At 43.2% G+C, this 19,779-nt stretch overlaps 1 protein-coding gene across 1 annotated transcript in view; it reads left to right on the top strand.

The window, feature by feature from the left end:
- LOC122542217 (serine/threonine-protein phosphatase 6 regulatory subunit 3-like) overlaps positions 1-16,832 on the top strand; it is a 99,751-nt gene extending 82,919 nt beyond the window's left edge. Inside the window, exons 22-23 of the mRNA XM_043679714.1 lie at positions 2,291-2,413; positions 12,909-16,832. Of these exons, the coding sequence (XP_043535649.1) occupies positions 2,291-2,413; positions 12,909-12,912 (127 nt within the window). The 3' untranslated portion in view covers positions 12,913-16,832. The remainder of the gene's footprint in view (positions 1-2,290; positions 2,414-12,908) is intronic.
- Positions 16,833-19,779: the final 2,947 nt, after the last annotated feature.

Genomic DNA, 19,779 nt, shown 5'->3' with positions numbered 1-19,779 from the left:
TCAAAGATGTTGTGTCCGAGTGGATGTTACAGAAGAAGTTGAGCAGTGGGTTTGTCTTGATTGTAATCTGCTGATCACGAGGCAGCCTTTGCTCATGTTTAGCAAGGCTGAACAGTTAATTGACGCCATCAGAGCATGTTGGATTTGGTTCCAGAGTTGTAACCGATCGACAGAACTAACCCTGGCATCAACTCAAATGTTTGTCAATGCCATTACAGCCTGAGGTCATTCACACTATTAGTTGCAAGAGCCAGTTCAAACTTTTTGGGCTGTGGCTGGTGAGTGGAGTTATAAATGGAAGCTGTATTTTGAGGAGGCAGTGTGATGAGGTGTTTGACATTTTGATGAGTTGAACTGCAGAATGATAGAGTGTACGCTCAGCTATCCAGAGCCAGTGTTGCTATGGGGCATTCAGTGCATCTGCTAGGAAACGATGTTAGAGTGTAGTCCAGTTACCTGGTAGCTGTTACACTGCATCTGTCTTAAAAATCAATATAGGGTTCCATCTTTTTATTTAAAAACCTGCAAGAAACTGCCATGTAAACGCAAGGCATTCATAATACAAGTCGAAAGTGAGGACTGCAGATGCTAGAGATCAGAGTCGAGACTATTGTGCTGGAAAAGCATGACAAGTCAGGGCAGCATCCGAGGAGCAGGAGAATCGACATTTTGGGCATAAGCACTTCATTAGAAGTGAGCTCATTCCTGCTGAAGGACTTATGCCTGAAACATTGACTCTCCTCCTCGGATACTGCCTGACCTGCTGTGCTTTTCCAGCACCCCACACTCGACTTCATAATACAAATCTGGAAGGTACTTAATTTTTCTCACATCTGTGACAGATTCACACCTTGTCTTTTGATTGTATTCTTAAGGGGCTTCCAGGCAGAATATTCTAAATGTTTGTCCTTGCATGTCTGGTGCACGGAAATGAGTTAGTCATTTGGCCTCTGTGTTGGAGATTGACCAGATGGTCCCTGTATTCTGAGAGTTACAATATGGTGTGATGGGATAGAGATTCGCTGGTGCAATCCCCTTGCTGGGACCTGGTGCTAAGACCCAAGAAATTCAACAACAAAACAAAAACACAGCCAGAAACAAAATAAAACTCAACTTACTGATAAGCAACTCAAAGTTAGTTCAAACCAATACCCTGATCATTGCAGTCAGGATTCACACCCTAGTATTTCTGAATGTATAAGTGAAACAAGCACTGGTTCTGATAGCATTTGAAAGGGAAATGCTGTGGTTGAAGGCAGGGCTTCAATCCATTTGTGGGGGTGGGGAATCGGAATGAATACATGTTCACAACCACTAGACATGTCAAGGCACTTTGCAGCCTAATAACTATTATTCGAAGTGTAGTCACTGTAATGTTGGAACCATTGCAGCCACTTTGTACACACTGTATTCCCACTTGCAGCAATGTGACAATGACCAGTTAATCTATCTTTCATTTTCTATTTCTTTCATTCATGGAATTTGGGTGTCTTTGGCTAACCAAGCATTTATTAATTGCCCTTGAGAGGGTGGTGGTGAGCTGCCTCCCTAAACTGCTGAAGTCCATGTGCTGGAGGTACCCCCAATCTTGCTGGTAGAGGGGCAGTTCAGGGATTTTGACCCATTGGGAGCCAGGAAGGTGTGTAACTCAGAGGAGAACTTGCAGGTGGTTGCAGCTGTCAAGTTTGACATTTTACCCTGTGCCTTGTGTTGCTGGTGGAGGGAGTGAATGTTTAAGGTGCGAGATGTGATGCTGAATATTGTTGGGTTTTTCGCTTATCCAGCGGGGAATATTCTGTCACACTCCTGGTTTTGCCTTGTAGATGGTGACATAGGCGAAAGTGAGGACTGCAGATGCTGGAGATCAGAGTCTAGATTAGAGTGGTGCTGGAAAAGCACAGCAGGTCAAGCAGCATTCAGGAAAATCGACATTTCGGGCAGGAGCCCTTCATCAGGAATGGTGGACAGGAGCTGCATATCTTGTTTCCAACTTCATAACCTCTGATCTGCTGTTGTGGGCACTACCTATGTTCTTTTGTTGATTGAAGAAATAATTTTGTACCAGAAACATCTACCCGATTATTCAAAATAGCACCACAGAATGTTTTACATCCACTCTGGGGCCTCAGGAATGCAAACTTTCCTTTCCTTTTGAGTTTTGGAGGTGCTAATGTTTTTTCTATTGATATAAATTAACATTTAATGAACTTTGCTAACTGCTTTCTACAAGGGATTGGGGAGATGCTACACCCTTACTAATGAAACTCTATTGCTTACATTTCTGATGTAGCGAGGAAGCATCCTTAACTACCTCTGAAGTTGGACCTACAACAGGACATGTACAGGCAGGCTCTGAAGCTCCAAAAGCCAGTCCAGTTCCCCAAGCTTCAGAATCTGTGCGGCAAGAACAGAGGTATGAATTTCAGAGGGGGGAGAGATCATGGCACACATGCCAGGTTGCTGAAGGAAGTCATAGAGGAGATTGCAGAGGCTCAAGTTACAACCTTTAGTCTTCTGTAAAAATGGGATATGGGTTGCCCAGATACCATGCAGCACTATTAAACAAGAAAGGAGTGTAGATACTCACGAAAAGAGTAAAGGATTATAGACTAACTAGTCTGTCTGTTCTGGGCAAACATAATTTCAGAAAGTGAGTATTTAGGTTAATCTAGGGCAACTGACATGGTGTTAAAGGTAATGCATCTTCAGTTAATTTTAATGGCTGTTCGTTTTGGCAATATAACCTGATAGGTTAAGACTTTACATTAGGTGTGCAGTTATAAATTTTAAGATATGATTTGATGCTAAAATAATTCAGGCAAGTTGTTTAAAACGAGCCTCCATCAGCACAAATAAAAAATCGTCTAATGAACAGAAAACAAAGAATGAGGGTGCTATTACTACTCAGAAGAAAGGTTGGAAGAAATATTACCAGGATTGATGGCAGGGAATTTATAAAATCGTAGTCATGCACCACGGAAGCTGACCCTTTGGTCCAACCAGTCCAGGCCAAGCATGATCCCAAACTAAACCAGTCCCACCTGCCTGCTCCTGGCCCATGTCCCTCCAAACTTTTTCTATTCATGTACTTACCTAAATGTCTCTTAAACATTGTAACTGTACCCACATCCACCACTTTCTCAGGGAGTTCATTCCACATGCAAACCACCCTCTGTGTAAACAAAATTTGTCCTTCGTCTTTTTTAAATCTCGCTCCTCTCACCTTAAAAATGTGCCCCTAATCGTGAAAGCCCCCTTCTTAGGGAAAAGACAACTACCATTAAGTCTATTTATTTTATAAACTTTTATCAAATTGCCCTTCAACCTCCTACATTCCAGTGAAGAAAGTCCCAGCCAATCCAACCTTTTCTTTATACCTCAAACCTTCCCGACCTGGCAACATCCTGGTAAATCTCTTTTGAACCCTCTCCAGCTTAATAATATCCTTCCTATAACTGCGCGACCAGAATTGGGCGCAGTACTCCAGAAGAGGCCTCACCAATGTCCTGTACAACTGCAACATGACTTCCCAACTCCTATACTCAAAGGACTGAGCAATGAAGGCAAATGTGCCAAACACCGTTTTAACCACCCTGTCTATATGTCCTTGAGCAGCATATGTTCCACATGAACGTATCATTTATAACGTTTTATGGTAATGTAGTTTTGAATTTCTGGGCTTCAACATAACCACAACGTTTAAGATATGTAGTCATCTAATTTCTCAACTCATTAAGGATATTATCTTGTTACTGGTTGACATGAATAGAATCGCAGAATTATTATGGTGCAGAACAAGGCCATTCAGTCCATCGTGTTTGCACTGGTTATTCAAATGAGCATTGTTATATAGTGCCAACCTTCTACTGTTCTCCCATACCCTTGCATATTATTTCTGTACAAATAACCATCCAGTGTCCTCTTGAATTTCTCAATTGAACCTGCCTCCACCATACTTTGAGGTAATGCATTTCAGACCCTAACCACTCACTGCGAAAAAGATTTTCCTTTTGTCACATTTGCTCTTTTTGTAAATCACTTTAAATCTTTGTTGTCTTGTTCTCGTTCCTTTTTGCAAGCAGGTATTTATCCACTGTATCCAACAGGCTCATGATTTTGACAACCTCTGCCAGATCTCCTAGCCTTCTCTCCAAAGAGACAAGTCCCAATTTCTTCAATCCGTGCTCAACTGAAGTTTCTCATCCCTGGGACAATACTTGCAAACTGCTTCCCCACTTTTTCCAATGCACACTCATCTTCCTGTAATGTGCCCAAAACTGCACAGATACTCTACCAATATCACACTTAGCTTATTTTTATATTTCCTTCTACTGCTGGCATTTTTTGGTATTCCCATTATGCAAAGAGTACTCGTTTAACAGTTCTGACATTTCCTTATTTAAAAATAGGAGCGTGAATAAGTTATTCAGGCTTTATTACCCATTCTATTATCGTCATCTTGGACCCATATTCACCAGAACACAATCTTTCTTGATGTACTTAGAAAATCTCTGAAGAGATAGCAAAGCCAACAGTAGAAATTTTGAGGTTGCACTGATGTTGTATTGCAACATATACCACTTGAATATTGCCTACTGTGTAGGTTTAGCTATTGCATCTCAGCCCTGTTTAAGGTGGTCCATTTATTTCTTATCCTTTTGAGGTTTACCTTTGTTAATCATGATTCTCCCCCTCAAACCCAATTTGATTGCATCCATCTGTCTCTGGAGGTGATGACTTCTGCTGGCTGTATGTCATTTCTGGATTCAGACTGTGTTCTAGCTGGAGAAATTGATTCATGAATGGCAGTCCCTTTAACACCCAGTGCAGATGAATAGTGTTAACCTATGATTGTCCAAGTTTTTTTTTGCCTTTTGCCGATTCTCTCATCCATCATTCATTCATTTCTTTTGTCCTCTGCTTATTCCAAGCTATTCTTGATCTCTTGTCTCCAAACACTCTAGTTAGCAGTGAAGACTTCGCATGTATCAACTCTGACCATGGTCAACTTGCGGTCCTGCTTGGGGACATCCTTGCATCCTAGGCGTGAGCAACCAGTTGACCTTATGCCAATGGCAAGCTCACCATATCACTCGTCTTTCATGGTGAGACCATCGTTTACTCAGTTCTTGTGACCCAGCCAATGGAGTCACTGCTGATCCTGGGGCATTACTGGGATTCCTGCTCATTGTTGGACTTTCCTGTTTGGTACCCTATTCTTCCAGAAGATGCTCAAAATTGGTTGGAGGCAGCAGAGTTGCTTTTCCTGCCTTGCAGAGGTGTGCTGTTGTTTCACACTCAACTTCTGAGCTTTGCCATGATAACTGCAGTCTTGACAATCCTGCTGCTGATTTTGTGATCAAAGGAAATGTTTCTGGTAGTCGTTCCAAGATATGCAAGGATGTCGATTTTGTGAGGTGGTCAATTTTGACAGAAGGTGGAGTCTCTACCTCCTGGCCTTAACTTTGGTCTAAGGTTAATTGTCAGTCCAAACGTCTTACAGGCCAGGCCCAGTCTGTTGCAGATGAATCTCAGTACAGGATGCCACCCCAGTGTCATCAGCAAATAACAGCTCACACATTAGGATGATACATGCTTTGGTCTTGGTGTGTAGTCTTGCAAAGTTGAAACACACAAACGTAATACCAAATTTATTCATATTATCATCACTATTCTCAATAATATTCCTTCACTATGAGGTTGTTAATTCAACCTGATTCATATCTCTATGTGTAGTACTAACTTTATCCCTTTCCACATATTGGACAGTGAACTCCTCCTAATAATTTGCAAGAGTTTTCAGATTAATCTGCTTTTGCTAGTCTCCAAAAAATTCAAAACTTCTGTTGTAACCTCATCTCTTCCACTTGTTTCCCCCCCCATCTCTGTAGTTTCTGCACGTCCTTGAGTCAGATCTGTAGTCAACTGTCTGCAAAGTGTTGTAGCTTTTCCTGTCCTTTTGTTCTACCTAAACTCTTGCTCCTGTACATTCATTCTTCCTATGAAGCCCTATCCTCGCAGCTGTCACAGTGCCTTTCAAGCAATATTGCTATTCTTCCTCCTTTCCTGATTCAGTCCTGTAGCCTGGAACATTTAGTTCCCTGTCAAGCCAAGCTTCTAACCAGGTGTTTATAATGGCTACCTTTATGCAAAAATACGAACCCATTTCTTTATTTCTTATGCTACGTACTTGTGTATTTGGGGTAACTGTCTCCCCACACCCATTCATTCCATCAGTTTCTGGTGGTATGCTTCTCTCACTGCCTGACCTGTGTAATGTTATTCCAGCTGTTTAATGTGTTTTTGTTTTTTGCAATGCCTTTAATTGGTATTTTACTATGACTTCCTCTCATGTTCCCAGGCTATTTATAATCTTTACCTCTTTTTATATTCTGAGTTTTGTCCTTGATCTTCATAAGTATTTCATTAGGTTGCAGCGTTGTTGTTTAATCTCTGGGACCCTGATTCAACTCAGTGCAGAGGGAGGAGGCCATGAAGGACCCCTCGCTGTGTGCTGTTCTGTTTCCTCAGCAAAGCCATTTTGCACAGTCTGAACATTGAGGCTTTGCTGGCGCTGATTCATCAATCTCTTTCAAAGCACCACCAAGAGGCGCAGGAGAGTAGGAATGGAGCTCTTGGCTGACTGCAACTGAATAAGTTAAATTCCAATTTTATTACACGGGATTTGAGGCTCTTTACCAGAGCTTTGAGGATTGCGTTGCACCTGTTCATGATGGGGTCATTGGTGACTGAATAAGTGGCACTCTGCTTTCCCAGCCTGGGATTGAGATTTTGTTGGCAGTGTTTTGTCTGGAGGTGGAGTGGAGTTGTATTCTGAGATTCCACCTTTTATTTTTGGTGAACTTCAAGTTGAAGATGTTAGGACTGCTACCTCGCTCTCTCTACTGCCACTACTAAGGAAGGAGGTGGTATCTCGTCAGAGCAGAGTTTGAGTCCTGTACCTGCATCATGCCTGGCCCTTGAGAGCTTCAGACCTTTTGTGGAGGTGTTTTGAGTAGAGGCTATTATGCTGCTTAACCAGATTAGCAAAGGAATGATTCGCCTGTCAAATAAAAACCAAGTGTTGTGACTGCTGGAGATCTAAAATAAAAACAGTGGTGTAGAAACTCAGCACTTTTCGAGTCAGTAAGCATGGAAACAGACCCTTGAGTCCAACCAGTCTATGCTGACCACAAGCCCAAACTAAACTAAACTTCTGGCAGTATCTGTGGAGGAAGAAACAAAGTTAAGGTTTCTAATCTGATATAACTCTTCTTTGGAACTCCGAATGGATACTGTTCAACTTGCTGAGTTTATCCAGCACTTAATTTTTATGAAGTAAAAGGAACAGGAATTGGACTTTGAGCCCCTTGAGCCTTATTCTTTTAGGATTTGTCAGCTTATTGTATTCACATTGTTTTCTGCTTTCTCGCGCAAGACCAGCTCCTATTGGCCCATCTCAAAATGCCCTTGTCATTAGCTTTGTCACAATGCTGATCAAGGTTCAATATCTACTAATATTTATTGTCTCATCTTCTAGAAGAGGAGTGACCATGTGTACACAACATCAAAATGGCAGAAGCACAGCAGCCTGTTCCCATTTGATTTGCCTTAATTTCCTGAGCGAGCTGACATCCATTTATTTTTAGATTAGATTACTTACAGTGTGGAAACAGGCCCTTCGGCCCAACAAGTCCACACCGCCCCGCCGAAGCGCAACCCACCCATACCCCTACGTTTATCCCTTACCTAACACTACGGGCAATTTAGCATGGCCAATTCACCTGACCTGCACATCTTTGGACTGTGGGAGGAAACCGGAGCACCCGGAGGAAACCCACGCAGACACGGGGAGAACATGCAAACTCCACACAGTCAGTCGCCTGAGGCGGGAATTGAACCTGGTTCTCTGGCGCTGTGAGGCAGCAGTGCTAACCACTGTGCCACCGTGCCGCTGCTCATATATTCAATGCTGGAGCATTTGCAAACAAATTCCAAAGATTCTCAACTCTCAAACTGTGGAAATTTCTCCTCATTTCAGTTCTAACTCATCAGCCCCTATCCTCGTGCTCCACTCTAGGTGTCTATCCTATCAAGCCCCTTCAGAATCCTCTTTTTCCAGTGTGATCACCTGAACTTAAATTCACATCGCTGCAATGATATAAGACTAACCCAGCAGGTAGAGGAATAGTTTGAGACCTCTTCCTCATCTCCGTTTGCCTTGCACAGTTCACCATTCTGTCTCCAAATGGTTGTCTATTCCTGGCTGCTTTGTTGCTTCAGTAAGCTACCCAGAGGTTTATACTGACAACCGCTGTTGATTAAACTTCCAGACTACTGACTGCCCTCCACACTTCAAGGCTCAGTCCAGTGACATTGAGGATGAACTAATCTGGCACTTCAGTTAATGCAGTGCATTTTATACCTGGAGAATGATGTTGGTCCTTCAGTAAGAGTCTGTGTTTATTCTTCTGCTCCCTTTCAAAACCATCCATCTACCCTGGCCGAGAAGTGGTAAATGGTCACTGCTGGTTTTTGGTGGCTGGCCATAAAGGGAGGAGTGAGAGAGACATTTCCTCCTTGACCTAGAATAGGTGCCCTTCCTTTGTGAGTCAGCTTTGTCTCACTGGTAGCAGGCCTGCCCCGAGCCAGCAGGCTGTGGTGGTTCAAGCCTCACTCTAGAACGCTTGAACACAAACATCCAGGCAGCTGCTGCTCCGATGGAGGTGTGAACTTTGAAATGAGATGATAAACTGAACGCCTCCCCGTCGGGTGGATTTAAAAGCAGCCCTGCCACTATTTCGAAGCAGTACAGCTGTGTTCTCTCACTGGTGCCCTGGTTAATTTGTCGCACAATCAACATCACTTCAGACAAATTATCTACTGTTTTCACATGCTATTGAAGCTCAATGCATGCAAATTGACTGCTGTATTTCCTACTGCACAGCACTTCCGTTGACTGTGGGAATGTTTTAGGACTTCTGTGGTGATGAAAAGCTCTATATAAATGTAAGTTCAATCTTTCATGCTTCATGAATCCCTGCGTGGCGTGGCTGTGATTGGGAAAAGTGAACTTCAGCCCTACAGCCTCCGACTGTACGTGTTGCAGCTTTTGTTTCTAACCTCTGCTGCAGAGCAAACGTACGACAGCCCTTGCAGTACAGGCAAGGTCCGTGTCCCCACCCACCCTCTCCAGTGCAGTGGAACATCATCAGAGCATTGATGGTTAAATAAAGACGTAGTAGTCCATCTTGCCTCTCCCAAGCAATGGGAATAACTGATGTCGTGTATTTTGCTCTTCACCTCACTCAAAATGCCGTGCTGCCCTGGAGTTAGTGAAAAACTGGTCTAAAAGCACAAATCGATTTGATGGGAAGCATTTGGGAGAATTTTCTGTGTCCCATCCACGCAGTTGCAGAAAGTCACAATGACCCTTAATTTCCTGAGTACCTCTTTGTAAAAGGTAAAGTCCACCCCAAGCAAGAACATTCTATCTCTCGCTTGAAGTGATTAGGTGAACTGTTGGCCCCCGTACAAATTGCATGGTGTCCACGGTTTCCCAGTTTAGGGAACCACTACTTGGTCTTTAAACTTGGTCTGACTGCATGTAATGTTGAAATTGTGAACCCCCACCCACCTCACCTCACCTCACCTCACCCCACCCCCATTCCTTCTCATCCATCTAACTGGAATAAGCTACCGGCTGGAGCACAGTATGCATCCACTGTCACTTTATGAACCTAATTGATTCATCAAATTGATTAATCGGTGTGGTTTGTAATAGTCAAAGAGTGAGGAGAGAACCTGATTATGTCACTCCCGGACATATGTCTCTTTGGAGCGGCTGCAGGGAATGGCCTTCAGATTGATGGGTTTTTTAAAAAAAATCACCTGCTGAAATATTGGAATCGCAGCTCCCTCTGATGGTTCAGTTAGTAAAGACCGATCCTTAATGAGCTGTGCAGACCAGCAAATCAGAGCTGCAGGTTCCAATCTGCGTTAGGTTTGTATTCTCATCTGGGGTTATAGTAAAGATACAATTCTCTTTGCTGACTATGTGCTAAGGCAGTGAAATACGCCATGTTTGTGTTCCACATAATGGAAAATATGTCTGCGTATCTAGATGTCAAAAGAGGACTTACTGCTGCTGCCACCACAATCATTGGGAAAGGTGGAGGCCATTCAGCTCTTGAGTCTGTTCTGCTATTCATTTACATCATGGTTGGTCTATATCTCAACTCCATCCCACCAACCTAGCTTCCAGACTGTGCCACTCAAGGTCAGGCCGTGTCTGTCGACAGAGAAACTGAACTGACATTTCAGGTTGATGGCAAAATCAATGTTCTAACAAAAATTCATTGACCTGAAACCTGAGCACTGTTCCTTTCACAGGGTATTTTTGAGTATTATCCAGTCCTTCAATTTTGAATTTTGCATTGACCTGAGTTTTTTTTTTGAGGGAAAGTTCAAAATTTTGTTATAACTATGAAGAAATGCTTCCTAAATTATGAATTAGGAGCATGAATAAGCCGATCAGTAAGATTGTGTTTGTGTTTCAAGTTTCACATCCCCATCCACCCTGATAACTTTTATTTCTTGATAAGCATGAGAATTGATCTTCCCGCACTTTAATGCAATGACCCCCTCCTCCTCCTCCACCTTCTGAGGCAGAAAGTTTCAAAGTTGCACAAGCTTCAGAGAAAAATGTTTTCCCTATCTGACCTAAAAAGGTGATGTCTAATCTCTTAAAAAGTACCATCTAGTTCCGAGCAGACTTCCAAGAGGAAACATCCTTTCCTTGCCCACCTTTTAAAGATTATTCAGAATCCTATATACTTCAATTAATCAATACCTCATTGCTCGTACCTTTGAGTATAGGAGCTGGTGGGGCCTCTTCTGGAATAATGTCCAGTTCTGGTCACCCTGTTATAGAAAGGATGTCATTAAGCTGGAGAGGGTTCAGAAGAGATTTACCAGGCTGTTGCCAGGAATGGAGGGTTTGAGTTAGAGGAGGAGGCTGGGACATTTCTACACTGGCGTGCAAGACATTGAGGGGTGACCTTACCGAGGGATGTAGATAAAGGTGAATGGCAGGTATCTTCCGTATGGTGCAGGATTTCAAGACTAGGGGATATGTTTTTAAGGTGAGAGGAGAGAGATTTTAAAAAAGATATGGAGGGGCAGTTTTTTTTCACTCAGGATGGTTCATGTGTGAAATGAATCTCCAGTGGAAGTGATTGATGCAGGTACAGTTACAATGGCTAAAAGACATTTAGTTAAATACGTGCATAAGGAATGTGTGCAGGGAAATGGGCCAAGCCCAGAGAGGTGAAAGTAGTTTAGTTTGGGATTATGGTCAGCATGGTCTGGTTGGACCGAAGAGTCTGTATGTGCGGTATGACTCTAAATCATTCCTCACTTTTTAAAAAAAATTCCAATAAAACAAGCCTGGTTTTAGATTAGATTAGATTCCCTACAGTATGGAAACAGGCCCTTCGGCCCAACCAGTCCACACTGACCCTTCAAAGAGTAACCCACCCAGACCTATTTCCCTCTGACTAATGCACTTAACACTATGGGCAATTTAGCATGGCCAATTCAACTGACCTGCACATCTTTGGACTGTGGGAGGAAACCGGAGCACCCGGAGGAAACCCACGCAGACACTGGGAGAATGTGCAAACTCCACACAGACAGTTGCCCGAGGTGGGCGTCGAGCCTGGGCCTCTGGTGGTTTGTGCACCCTTTCCCCAAGGCAAGCTGCTCATGCCAGGTATCAACCTAGTAAAGCTTCTCTGAATTGCCTCCAATGAATACTTTGTTCTGTGCCAGCCAGTCAAATCTCTATCCCTGCTAATACCATCTATAGTATGAGTTCCTACATTGCTTTCCTTTTATATGGAACTTGGATTTCTCGAAGGCATTTTAAAAATATAATGCATCCACAGTCTCCCCTTTATCCACAGTAAATTCCATATCTTTAGCGATCTCTGATAAATTATTAAACATGATTTCCCTTTTACAAAACTATGCTGACTCTTCCTGATTGCCTTGAATGTTTTAAGTGCCTGGCTATAACCTCGTTAATCATTGACTCCAGTGACGAGGTCAAGCTAGACGACTTGTAGTTTCCTGTTTTCTGTCTCTCTATCCCGACCTTGAAGAGGGGAATTATATTTGCCACCTTCCAGTCTGACTGAATCTTTGGAAAATTTACACTCAACCTCAGTGATCACCTCAGTGATCATCCATTTTAAAGCAAGGGACCAAGGACATGTCAGCCTGTATCTCTCATCAGTTTGCTCATTATCCCTTCACTGGTGAATGGCATTTCACCAAGATTCCCTCTTCCTTCCACCTCCTGATTTATAGCTGTTACTGGAATAAATACTGTAATCACATAGTGAAGACAGAAGCAAGAAATTTCCTCATGATCTTTATTAGCAGCATTGTCACTCTCTAGTGCAACAATCCTCACTTTATTTACTCCTTTCCTTTCAAATACTTGTCGAACATCACGCTGGACATTCTACATCAAATGCATTGCCAACATCCTCAGTATAGACTTGGGTGGATTGGCCATGTTAAATTGCTCATAGTGTCCAGGGATGTATAGGATTGGTGAATTAGCCATGGGAAATGCAGGGTTACTGCGATTGGGTGGCAGGGTGAGTCTGGATGGGATGTTCTTCGGAGTGCTGGTGTGCACTTGTTGGGCCAAGTGGCCTGTTTTCACACACTGGAGTGATTCTAGACTGAAGTTGAAGTAGGATACTGGTACTGAGTGTGAACTGTTCGCACAAACCCACCTTGCAGTGGGAGTCAGTATGTCAAGGAAAGGTTGTTGGGGGTTGAAGCTGTGTCAGAATTTGTGCCTTTCTGTTTAAATCACATTTCTTCTTCTGTAGGTAACACCACAGAGAACGACAAGGAAAGTGCTTCTCGGTGCATCCCTGAATGGAAACCCCCTCCTCTCCTCCGCCTCCTCCCGGATTGTCCCAGTCCGGGTACGGGAGCTGGTCTCTTCACTCTCTGCTGATCGGCTGGGCATTGCCGTGAAAGCCATCAAGACTTCACCTTCCCGGGGGCAAATCTCTGGGCTGCACTGATTCAACAAAGATTGAGGGGGTGGGTGGGAGGGAGGGTGGGTGGGTGGCATGGAGAGGGAGGGAGGGAGGGGGTGAGGCTTATTATAAACCAGCAATACGATATGTGTAACTCAGCTCATGGAATCCAAGGAGAAAATTCTGTATAACGAAAGGTATACAGGTGAAGCAGCATGCTCCAGTGCTGCACCCGTTGTAACAAAGGCGAGTTTGAAAAGAGAGGATATGTTCTCTCTCTAATATTGGGGGGGTGGGGGGGGGAGTGGAGAACAAGGTGGGCAGTGGAATTAAATATTTTTCTTTGAATTTATCTTGCAAAGATAAGCTCTTGGTGTAGAGATCTTATGTATTCATGCCTCAACTGCTTCCCCTTCCCACCCCCTGCCCCCCACCCCCAACAAATCACCACAAAAACACGCAGTTTGATAAATGAAAACCATACTGAGAATCAGACAACAGTTTTACACCTTTCTTTTCAGATCCAAGTCTGAACCAGATTAATGAGGGAGTAGGGATCTCTGTAATCGGTTAAGGGACCCAAAGGTACATATGCTGATTGGGTCTCGATCTCTAATGATTAATGGGATTTCTTTTCGTTCATTTTTTGGTTCTTGAAGCCATGTGACCAGAAGTTTGGGGGTCTCCATAAGCCACAAAGCACCCCAGCTCTCTTATTTACAGTCAGAGGGGTCTGTTTGGGGCGATTGGCATTAAATGCTGGACAGATTCTCGTTTTCTCGAACTTCCGCAGAATGTAACAGGGATAGAGTTGCACTCACAAAAGGTGAGCATATATGGGCTTCTTAATCTTGCCATAATGTACATTAATCGTAAAGTCAGTAAAACTCAAATGAGGGAGCACAACTACCCCCCCCCAAAAAAAGGTCACTTTCTGTATGTGCTACACAATAAGCTTTTGAATTCAATCAGCAAAGCGATTGCTGTTAAAACCTGAGCATACACGCAGTGTCATCCGGAATTCTTGCCTTGCAAACCCAGAAGTCGCTGCTTGTAAAAGTTTCCAGCTGCCATTGTGTGGATAAGAGTGTGACGCTAAACCAAGGTGTTCCTCTCCTCATTTTGTACAGTGAACATTGCAATGATTTCAGTTCAGGAGCCATCCTTAAGTTGGATTTGAGACAGTGAGATCCGGCTGTGTGACTTTTTTTTTTGAGCCTTCCTTCTGTTCGCTTGAAGCTCTTCCAACTCCTGTTACATTCGAAGAGCGAAGACGAGGAGCGATAAAAGCTGCTGACATCCTGTGCTGCTCCACCACACTTTCTATGGGAGAGAAGCGGTGGCTATTAATGTTTGGCGTTTATCTCTCGAGTGAGCTGTAAGCTCCCCACTGTAATGAGGGTGGGGGTTCTGGACTGTAAATAACATCGGCATGGACCGCTGTAAAACTTTGTTCTTGGACTGATGTGAAATACTTCAGCGAGTAACAGCAGTGCAAACACCTTGAAACCCAACCCCAAAGTAGCTGTGATCAAGGCAAATGGTTCACTTTCCTTTTGAAAACTGCTTCACACTATTCAACCAGTTTCTTTCTCGTGCAACTGTTTCAAAACTTTTGGGGTCTTTGATGCCATGAGCTGATCAGTGTTAAATATTAAATGGTGAGTTATCTATATTTTCATATGGAGAAAAAAAAGAAACTTTTTTTGTGCAAAATGATGTTTTAGGAAGAGATGGGCCTACCTTCCACGGTCCAGGATTGGCTGGATTCCAAAAACAGATCTGCGGGTGGGGGGGAGAGAGGAATGGCAGGGTGTCTTTCCAGATGGGCCCAGACATGTTTCAGGTTGGGGGGAGGTGGTTGTTCAATTCCAGCTCCGTCCTCTGCTCATTGTACCGCTCACAATTGATCACCACTGGGAGTGGGTATTGGAATTTCCTGGGTACGCCCCACCAAGGTTTGCCAGCACTTGGGCAGGGCAGCATGGGTGAATGCCACATGTTATCATCTGCCCTCCTGCCATCTACAGACCTTGTACCATTAATAAGCACAGACAGTCCAATCCTTGCCATCTTGAGTGGGGGGATGGGAAAACATCCCGCTCAGGTCAGGAGAGTCATTAAGAAACTCCCCACCTCCTTCTTGAGGATAAGATGGTCTATCTTTTATCAAACCTCCCTAAAACCGCATGGACCTATAGACTGTGGAGAAATTGCACATGTGACCTGCAGTCATCTCTACTGCAGGTCATACATGAATCTCTCCCTGCAAGCGTGCATTAGCAGCTTGTGTTCTGTTCTAGGTGAGCAGTGAGAGTCAATGAGGAGAAAGTATCTCTTGGACGCAAGCAGCTTAAAAAAATAAACAAGTTTACTTATCATCTAGTTTGTCATCCTGGTACCCCAACCCACACTCTAGCCCAACAACTCTGCACTGGTCTTGGGCAGTGGTGGATTTAATGGCATTTATTGTAAATGACTCTGAAAGAGTAGGTCTCTTCTGTGATGCAACTTTAGAATATCCTCGCTGTTACTTTTGAGTCTTGTATATGAGGATACTTAAAGCCAGTAATATGAGGATATTTTTGATCTTTTGTTGGAATATGCTTGTGAAACGGCATTCTTGAGTTTCGTGTTGACTTGTAGGCGACTGTTTGAAACTCCCAAGGAGCAGGGGTTAGGTGGTCTGCTGCAGAGATTCAGAGAGCGAATGCAGCTTATACAGTCAGCACCTCTGCCCAAAGAGGAAAATGCATTAATTCTCCATGTTAAGTTTTCTGCTTTCAAACCTGGGTGTGATATGTCTGAAGCAGTTCATGCCTAAGTGCCAGTTTAATTGGCTGGTAAGCCACCAGGTCTAGGAGAATCATTCATTGGAATTTTATGTTGTAGCCACTTGCTGCCCTGCTGTAAAACTCCATTCCTCCCACAAGAGGCAGTCAGTGAGCGATGTGAATGGTGTACTGACAGCAATCAGCTCATCAGCCATTTACCAATGGTTTATTCGACATATTGTTTTAAGCCAGCTCCAATATCATGACTGCCGCTGTCATCAACCGAACCTGACTCTCCAGCTGACTAAAAGCCAAAAAAAAACACTTTGGAGTCATATTTTTCTGTTTTGAGACAGTGTTCTTAACCTGCTTTACCTCGCATGATAAAGGTGAAGGAGACAAATAACAATCGCGTAACGGATAACGGGTACCAGCTTGTAACTTTGCAAAGGGATTTCAAACGATGCTTTAAACCATGGGAGTGAAGCTTCAACAAGTTGGGTGTCCGAATCCCCCAAGTCACGTTGCTGCCTAGAAATCCTTCCATTTCTCTGTAAGTAATCTATTTATACCATATCTAAAGTTTGATCCCTGATGTCTGCTGTTAACTGAGCTCAGTGAGAGCAGCGGGAGGGATATTTCAAAGTGGAAAGTTCCAGCCAGGGTTTCTGGAAGGTTCACTCTTAATATTTTTTTTCCCTCCCCCCTTTTCTGAGGGTAGGACATTTTTAGTCATGAGGGATCTCTGTTTCTGACCTCCTCGATGAACAGTTGTAATTGTTGCGGGATCACTGATAAAGTTCAGCCAGCTGAAAAGGAGCCCAGTGCCGTGGACACTGGATGGTAACACACAAGTCAGCATCTGTAATCAGCTCCAGTGCAAGCAGTTTTGAAATCCAGCCAAAAGTGGGTTGAAGTGAGGGGAAATCCCGTCTCTGTTAAGATTATTGATGTTTGAAGTGTGCGGCAAATCGTAATAAAATATAAAACCAGAGCAGGTGTCTGTCTGGCTGATTACTGTTCCCTTTGGTAATGAACACTGAAACAAAAAGGAGATTCTGAGGAGAGAGAGAAAAAAAATCTATGAAAGCATTTTTTTGTTGTAAAAGTAAACGTATATTCTAGGAGAAATGTTATTGTTTATATACCAGAATTGTACAGACTTGAACACGTTAGTAGGGCTGTACAAACCTGACTGTTGTAATAAAATATTCTATCAATTTCAAAGGATTATTGAATATTTAATCTCTCAATTTGAATATTGCAAGTTGATAATGATCCAAGATCTCACGAGAGTTTGGTTAAAATTATGTTGCATTGAAAGGAGGGCATAGAGTGTTGATAGGAGTTGGAGAGTTGAGTGTTTTATTTAAGCTTCATTGATATCTGATACTGTGCAATTTATGTGAGTTCTCTTGAGACTCCCGTGATGCCGGCTTGAGTAAATCTGTGGTTAAAATATGGGGAGAGTGCCTTAGATTTTGATTCTTACTGATTTTTTTCTTTCTTTTTAAAACTGCCTAAGAACCCTGATCATCTGAATCTCAGGTCGAGCAGAAAGATTTCTTCACTTCAAAAGTTGCGAACCTTTGGAACAGTCTACCCCGGCAAGTTTGGGATGTTCCCCTGTTGTACACATCTAAAGGGCCTTCAAAGGAAATGAGTAGCAAGCAGGGAAAATGGGAGTTGAGGCAGTCAGTCACCTATCTAATCGTGGAGTAGGCTCGAGAGGCAAAATAGGCCACCCCCGCTCCTCTTTATGTTAAAATGATGCAATAAAAGGCCTACGATGTGTTTATATTTCTCACCATGGAGCATCCTGAGACATTGAGCATTCACTGCTGTTTAGGCAGTTGCAACAGACAAGTTGTGCACAGTAAAGTTCCATAGGCAGTAACAGGATGGATGACTTTCCCCGTTCTGTGGTGTTAGTTGAGGGATAAATGTTAGTCAGGGTACACGGTGGTTGGAGAAACTCTTGCTGCTCTTCGAGTATTTCTTCCATCCACAACCGACAGCAGCTGAGCCTTGGTTTTGTCTCTCCTCAGAATTGACCCAATGCCTTTCATTTTCATCTTCAATAAAGAAGTTGCTAAGTTCCTGGTCTGGCTGAGCAACAGCTGCCAGTGGTCCTGCCATGGTTCTTCCACAAACAAGATGTAATTAGATCCAGAGTTACTGGTGGCTGTCATTCTAATCCGCGTGGCTGATCAAATTGTGATTTTTTTTTTACCTAACCTACCTACTAGAGCCAAGAGTTGAATTTCACCTTGCCTTGCGGGTCCAGGACTCTTCAATGGTCCGAGCTATCCAAGCAACCACAAGGCTAAGAAATGATAATGGGCTAGATGAAGGAAAATTTAACAAACCTCCCATCCTTAGTAGCATCTGAGAAAAGAAGACAAGGCTTGCATTTATCTATCGCTTTTCACAGCAATTAGATGTCACAAAGTACCGTACTTTGTGCCAAAAAGTGGTTCATTTGTGATGCAATCACTGACAGAGGAAACGGGACAACCAGTTTGCGCACAAACAATCAAATCACAGACTTTGGATTTTAAGTTTTGAAACAACTTTGTGCTAATAACTCAGTAATATGTTTCTCATGATGTCAATTGAGGATTAAATGTTGACCAGGACACTGGAGAACTCCCCTGCCCTTTCCAAAACAGTACATATCAATCTCGGAATTAGAAACAGGAATTTCCACTCCTTCCCTTGGGTCTGGCGGATCTGATTATTCCACATTCCTACCTGCCTCTGAAAATCTTTCACCCTCTTGTTTATCAAAAATCTCTGTCTTAAGATTCAAAGAGAGTTCCAAACACACTCAACCCAGAAGAAAAATGTACGTTCTCCTTACCTTGTCTTAGATGAGCGAACCGCCCCCCCCCCCATACAGAACCTCCCACAAGAGGAAACATCCTTTTGACATCCACCCTGCATAATCTGCAAGATCTAAAACAATTCAAATTGCTTCTTATAAATTTAGCAATCATATCTTCCATCCCTTCATCCACGCTATTTAGATAAATTATAAAAAAAATTCTCTAGCAGAGATCTTGCAAACCGAAACGTTACCAATTTATACATGCCCTGTTTCCTGTTAGCAAGCCAATCCTCTATCCGTGTCCATATGTTGTTCTCCACAGCCTAAACTCTTATTTTCCACAATAACCATAGTGATAGCCAAGCAAATGCCTTATGGAAATCTAGGTACAGTACCTCTACCATTCCCTCTTTAGGTACAGCACGTGTTACATCTGGGCCAAAGTGCCACAGAATCTTTTGCAACTACCCAATTAGATGGAGCCTCAGTTTATCTTCTCATCTGGGAGCTGCTACCTTTGACAGTGCAGCACTCCGTCCTCCTACCCTGTGGTGTCAGCTTTGAATTATGAACTCAAGCCCCAGAGTTGAACTTGAACCAGATACTTTGCATCTCAGCAACAGTGTTACACACACACAGCTATGGCTAACAGTGTCAGTGGCATTACACTTGTTCAATCTTCTTTAATCACAGCAGTTTACCTCTCCCTCCAGCCAAAGCTGTAAGTTAAGTAAAACAAAGAACTGTGGGTGCTGGAGATCTGAAACAAACAAAAGTAGAAATTGTTGGAGAAACTCAGCAGGTCTGGCAGCATCAATGGAGAGAAAACAGAATTAACATTTGCGTCCAGTGACTTTAGAACCTGGATACAACAATCAGGAGGTTATACTTTAGCTATTCAGGCATTAGTGTGACTGTGTCTCAAAGACTGTGTACGGTTCTGGTCGCCTTATTTAAAGAAGAAGGGTCACTGGACCCTCAATGTTCACTCTGCTTTCTCCTCAGAGATGCTGCCAGACCTGCTGAGTTTCTCCAGCACTTTGTTCAAAACCACAAGGTAGTTCTTGGTTGGAGACAAGGAACTCCAATTGCAATCTGATGCAATGTTAAA

The sequence above is a fragment of the Chiloscyllium plagiosum genome, chromosome 39 (genome assembly GCF_004010195.1).
Source record: "Chiloscyllium plagiosum isolate BGI_BamShark_2017 chromosome 39, ASM401019v2, whole genome shotgun sequence".
Classification (NCBI taxonomy): Eukaryota; Metazoa; Chordata; class Chondrichthyes; order Orectolobiformes; family Hemiscylliidae; genus Chiloscyllium; species Chiloscyllium plagiosum.
The sequence above is the reverse complement of the archived record's forward strand: the minus strand, read 5'-3'. Positions and strand labels throughout refer to the sequence as shown.